Source organism: Candoia aspera, chromosome 1 (genome assembly GCF_035149785.1).
Source record: "Candoia aspera isolate rCanAsp1 chromosome 1, rCanAsp1.hap2, whole genome shotgun sequence".
In the NCBI taxonomy this organism is placed as follows: Eukaryota; Metazoa; Chordata; class Lepidosauria; order Squamata; family Boidae; genus Candoia; species Candoia aspera.
In genome coordinates, this window is record NC_086153.1 from 232,964,876 (window position 1) to 232,971,412 (window position 6,537).

Consider the following 6,537-nt stretch of genomic DNA (forward strand, 5'->3'; position numbering starts at 1 on the left):
TACTGAGTTTAGTTTCAGTTTTTTATTGCATTGATTTTAATATTTTAAATTCTATTTTTAATATGCAAGACAACTTAAGCATTGATATAAACAGAAAGGCAGGGTAAAAATCAATAATAAATTTAAAAATGCTTCTACATTCTTAATAACTTTATTCCAGAGAGTTAGCCATCATCTGTAGCAACACAACAAATCCACGCACCTCATAATGTGGACCATGATCCACAGAAATTTATACAATCATCAGTTGGTTAGTTTGTGTGCCACACAAACCTCTTTTTTAATCATCTGACCTTCTGCTTAAGCACTGAACATTTGAAGTATTAGAGCAGAATATGAAAATGATGTCAAATTCATTTTCTTTTACAAACTCATACACATTTCTCACATATGACACAGAAAACAGGGTCTGCCTCATCATTTTTATTGTTTGATCAGGTCTGGCAACTTTTCAAAATATGCTTACATACTTCGCTTTTCTACACAGGTAGCAAATTCCAATGAATTCAAAGGCAACTTTCCTATTAAAAAACAGATCAGGAGTTGTATACCCATGTATTCCTTTCAGTAAGTGAATTGGTTCAAATTTTAACTGATAGCAAATTATCAATTTTGCCTAGAGACATCAACATCAGAAAGTTAGAACTAGCTTGCCAAAGCTACAGGGACTGTCTTTCCTTAGACATTTATAGCATTAATATTATTCAAAATAGTATTTTGCATATATTATAAATGTCTCAATCTAAGAAGCTGATTAAGCTGAGGCCATCATTCACTGATTAAGGTCATCAATCTGCTTTTAAACCTTCCCTGCAACTGTCTTCCACAGCCAGGAACCAGAGGAGGGAGGTTCTGAGATGGCTAGATATCCCTGGTCTAAGAGCTGAACAAACAAAAAGGATTTTTTTTCCTAATTCCTAATTCAATTAGCAATTAGGAAGCAAGTAAGGAAAATTTTATCTGCTAAAAGCAGACCTTTAAGTTTAAACTTCAATCAAATGAAAAATAAAATTTATTAAACACAAAGGATACACTAATACCCATTAAAATATGTCTTCTTCGAAACAGCTGAAGAAATGCCTGAAACTTCTCTTATTCTGTATGTTCAATTTTCGGGCAGGCTGGCAGTGAATACAACACTTTTCATGGCAACAGAGCAGTGGGTTTAATTTCTATTCTGCTATAACTCGATTAAATTAATGCTGATATGAAAGATTTAAAGTCTCAAGAGGGGTCAGCCCAATCATGAACACCAGGAAGAAAATAAAGGATTGACTTAATCTTATCTAATAGTATATGGATCTCTCTTTTATCTGCTTTTAGTATATTTTCATCACTATTGTGTATTAGCTTTTATAGTACTGTCACTGTATTATTATTATTATTATTATTATTTTCACCATAGTTTTCTTCTAAAAAAGGAAGAAAATAAGCAACACCCTTATCAAAAGCCCTTTATACTTCTATCTCTAGACAATTGTTTAAAAGCTCTGCAAAATAGAAAACTTCCAACTACCAGCTTTAATTGAGTGTATAAAGGTATTTTTAACGGAGCCTTCCCAACCAAACGCTCTCCAGATGTATCGGGACTACAATGCCCTGCCAGCATGCGTTTCGGAATTCTGGCCATAAATAGTCCCAACATATTTACATTGCGGAAGACCATTGTACTGAATTTCCACCACTCTTGCCCCGCATATGGATTCTACTACAGGCAGAGGACACCGGAAGTTATGTTCAAGAACAAGTGAGACTTACCCCCTTTCTAGCCAAGGAATAGCTCTAGTTCCTCTGTAACCTCCAATGAATATTCGCCGTGGACCGTCACAAACGGACGCTATCTCACGCATAACTGCGCATCCGTTTGCGTCGCACTTGGGACGTCATCGGATAAGGCCCTACGGTAATCTTCCTCGTGGGGGCACAGAGAGAGAGCGCGCGTGTTTGTTGGCTGGGAGCCTGTAGTGAAGAGACGCAAGTAAGGAAATGGCAGCGCTTATCGCTGAGGAGCAGCTGCAGGCCGACCGACTGTCTCCAGAGGCGGGACGGGGTGAGCAACTTCAGCAGCTGGGGAACGAGGAAGGGGCTGTCGCCTTGGTGGAAGCTGGACCTGGGAAGCTGCAAATAGCTGCTTTGGGTAAGAAGCGGAAGGAGGCTCCAGCTATCCCCAAAGGAAGGCCTAAATCTGGGCGGGTGTGGAAAGACCCCAGCAAAAAGCGGTAAGGTGATCGGACGCAGCGTCTCGGGGACCATCAGGGAGCGATTAGAGCAGTTTTCTCAACATCAGCAACTTTAAGATGTGTGGACTTCAACTCCCAGAATTCCCCAGCCAGCATTTGGCTGGGGAATTCTGGAAGATGAAGTCCACACATCTTAAAGCTGCTGAGGCTGAGAAACATTGAGTTAGAGGGACATGGGCTGGTGTTTATGTGCATTTCATACCACTTTGACAGAAGAACGATGTGTTAGTTCTCCTAGACAGAGTTTATTTTATACATCTCATGCCTATCTAATGTGCAGACTAAATGTTAAAAAAAAGAGCCTTAAAATGTTGACATCCATCCTCAGTTCAAAGTGAGTGTAAATTTTAGAGGGCTTGTATTGAATAAACAGCCTTAGGTGGCCCGCAGGGACTAAGATGGGAGGTGTTTTTAATATCATTCTTATTTGTTATGATATTGTTCTTTGATGTGTGAAAGTCAGTTTTTGTTTACTTGGAACTCCTTGCCAAGTAAGAGCATGCAGGACTCTGATCATAGACCTGCTTCACACAACATGCTAAATTTTACTAAGATACTTTGATTTAGTTATAGTTTTTGGCTCAGTGTATTGTGCCAACTTGACTGTTACTTATTCAGTAAGACTTTGCTAAGACAATCTGTGGCTGTCTTGCAAGGTGATATCGTCTAATACTGAAGCTTAGCTCTTATTTTTAGTTGATGTTATAAATGTCCCCATCTCCCCAGATTTTCCCATATGATCCAGGACAAGCCTTTACATACTTCATGGAAACATAAGATGAAAATACGTCAAGAAAAGAAGCTCATCAAAGATTTTGCCCAGGAGTTGAGGGAACAAAAACAAAGGGAGCGTGAGGTAAGGAAAAAATAATGTTTGTCTCAAATGTCTGGAAGTAAATATAATACGTCCATAGCGTTATTCCCCAAGTGTCTCTTTGTCCAGTCACCATCTTCACTAGTATCTTTTGCCACTCTAACTCAGTTATGGACTGAAATAGCAAGAAAGGACTGGTCTTAAATCCATTGAACTCACACCCTCCGTTCTGACACTGCACAAGAAATGTGTACATAGTTTGTTAGCTTGCTATATCTAATCCATATGCCTTCATCCTTTTGCAGATTGAGATGGTGTAGCTATTTTGAATTTAACACATAAAAAGATGTGTACCTACTTCTTCTATAAAAAGGTTAGGATAGGGCTGTCAACCTTTTGCTCAGGCATACATGCATAACTTTGATGATGCTATTATTTTGTGAAGAAGTAGTTGACTCATTTCTGAATTTCTGCATATCTTTGCTATTGAATGTTAACAGAGCTTCATGAGGGTCCTATTTATATATCAGGAAAGGCTGAGTGAACATATAACACCAGAGCTTGATGCTTGTTTCATTTATGTCATAAACAAAATCACATAATGTGCAACATGAGCCAGGGGGAAAAGACGGGGCAAATGACAACACTTGCGTTAGATGTCATGACATAATTCATAAACATGTCACTTGTATGATGACAGTATATCACATGTTGTCACTTTGATGCTGCTGCTGACATGTGCCAGTGTGAAAAAATACTTGCCCCCAATTCAGTCAATTCAAGTAAAAGAATAATGAGGGACAATTTACAAGTACTTTATTTAAAATTCAGGGCTGGTTTGAGTCACCTTTGTCTTATATCAATCCCACAAATGTTGGTTCTCTTCATTACACTGAAGGTCTCATCACATAGATTCTAAAGTCAGGTCATGTCCTGCTTAAAAGAAACTTCTGAGGACCCAATAAAAATGTGATTGATGCTTATCAGTCTGGAAAAAGTTTATGAGGGAGAACTTTTAAAGTGATAAGCAACTCAATAAAACTTTCTTCCCATGTTACTTTCTCTGCTACTTATTCTTGAGAGTAATTAATAAATTCAGCTTTTGGCTTCATGAAGTTGTTTGCCATATTAGGGTTTTTTCCTGTCATTCTTTGTATTCTTGTATTTTCCTTGACTACTTTGGAGTTATCTGTCTGGACATACTGGTTTTTTGTCTGGACATAAAGGAGTATGCATAAAAATTCTATTATCTTTTTTCCCTTCAGGAGAAAAAACAGCGAAGGAGGGACAACTTAAAAAGACAGCTAGAAAATGAGCGGAAAGCAGAGGTTGTGCAAGTGGTGAGTTTTGGATCAAGTTCTTTCATCCAGAAAGAAAACGCCTTCCTTCCTTGGTTAAAGAAGAGTATTTCACATAACTGTATTTCACAATTAGTCCATTTTTTACTTGACTTAACAGAAGTGCATTATAGTGTATATAGGTCAGCAGCAGTATATAATACGTTATGCTTCCTCATTGCCATTAAAGATATATTTTATGGTTTGGGGTGGAGATATTAAGCCTGTTTTAGAACTTCACATATTTCCCAACTCAGAAACAGCGCTGCCCATTTTTGCAGGGATTTTGCCTCTCTCCCTCCCAGCTTTGCATGTAAATCTGCCTGAACCAAGTTCCTACCTTTCTGCCACAGAAATCTCTCTTGAATGAGAATGAGCCTACAAGAGAGATGCATGGTAGGATTTGGACCTGCGCCATTAATAGGGGAGCTTCAAGGGCACTTGATAGGATCCATTATAGAGAATTTCTGTACTTTGAATAGTCTCTTGAATTGTTCTCTCCCTTGGCAATGATAGTGTGCTATTGGAGTTAACCTGACCTTTTCTTTCAATTACCCTGGCTCTGATCCAAGTGTGACAGAGAGTAGCAAAGAAAAAGCAGACAGCTATGTTACACTGGTAATAATTTATTATCAAGATTATTCAGAGTTCCATACCGTTGGGACATCATAAGTACCAGTCTTGCAACATAGAAAAAGGTGGGCTGGTACCATATTAATGTGATTGAAAATTTCTATTGTTTTTATTAAGGGTCTTATATATTTAAATGATTTTTCTCTGCTTTCTGCATAAAAGAAGTTGGAAGGGAAGAAAGGGAAAAAAAAACATGCTTTTCAGTTACTGTGTCTTAAGTATTTGGGAGTAGGGAAAGTTCCAAGAAAAGGAAAGCCAAACAGTGCAGAGCTGATGGACTGGCGCTCCTTCCCATTTCTCCATTTGCTCTTGACTAGTGGAGAGTCTGTTGCCAGATGACAGTTTGTGGATGAAGGAACCCAGCTGGTGGTGCGTGTGTGTGCCAATCAGACTTCTGTTTTCCTTCACTCCCTCTTGCATGTGTAGAGTTTAATCTTTTGTTTTCCTTAGACATAGCTACCTTTCACAAGATTTAATAATCATCCTTTTCTGTAGAAAAGCTGTGTTTTTTTTATTTATTTACACACACACACACACACACACACACACATGTATATATGTTCTGTTGTTGGAATTTTTAAACTAATATGGATAACATTCTGGAAGCCTGTAGCTTGGTTCGTTGCTTTTCAGAATTTCTTAAGTATACATGAGATGAAATCAATATTTCTCTCTCTTTTTTTTCCCCCAGATTCGAAATCCCTTAAAACTGAAGCGGGCAAAGAAGAAACTTTTGCGGCGCGTTGAGAAGCGAGACACGCTGGCCTTGCTGCAGAACTCCCAGGCACAACCTAAAGCAGCCAAGCGATAAGAGAGTGGAAATCTCTTTTCTGGTACATTAAAAGACTTCTTGGAATGCACATCAAAACACAGAATCCAGTGTACCAAGCGACATCGATAACTTACAACTTTTTACTTGGCTTCTCTCACAACCAGCGATCAGACCTTCCCTGCCCTCCCCCAAAATAATGTTACTGTATCCCAACAATCGTTAGCAAATATTTCCCTTTCTGTAGCTTTGGCATTAAAAAGACAAACATGGGGAGAACAGCTGGGATAGTTCTTTGAAAATGGGAGAAAGCCCTAAAGGAGTTACTGCAAAATCAGCAGCTTCCAGATGACTTGTAATTTCCAGAACTTACATTTGTTCTTTAACCATGAGAAAAAAAATAATAAAAAACTTACTTTTAAGAAATATGGTCCAGCAAATCTCTTCATGGGCTGGGTTGATCATGGAGGACTTGGCAAAATCCAGGACAGGGTTGTTGGTTTTTTTAGTGGCGGTATCTATGGATTTTTTTTAAAAAAAAACGTCAGTGGCTCCCTTTTGACTTCCATCATATAACAGAATTCTGATCTTCACTAGTTAAAGTACAAGCCATATATTTTAAGTAAAAATACTTAAGCTAGAAACAAAGGATGTTGGTTTCCTTTTTCTTGCTCTACACAGTATGGCAAAATAAAATACGTCTGCTCTGTGGAGTATGGAGAATGGATGCCATTTATTTGTGTC

General features: G+C 38.3%; 1 protein-coding gene across 1 annotated transcript; it reads left to right on the plus strand.

Moving 5' to 3' along the window:
* Positions 1–1,890: 1,890 nt before the first annotated feature.
* Positions 1,891–6,219, plus strand: CCDC86 (coiled-coil domain containing 86). Its single transcript, XM_063289162.1, has 4 exons — positions 1,891–2,219; positions 2,967–3,096; positions 4,320–4,394; positions 5,716–6,219. The coding sequence occupies exons 1-4, from the start codon at positions 1,987–1,989 to the stop codon at positions 5,833–5,835; spliced, it is 558 nt and encodes a 185-aa protein (XP_063145232.1). The 5' UTR covers positions 1,891–1,986; the 3' UTR covers positions 5,836–6,219.
* The last annotated feature ends 318 nt before the right edge of the window (positions 6,220–6,537 follow it).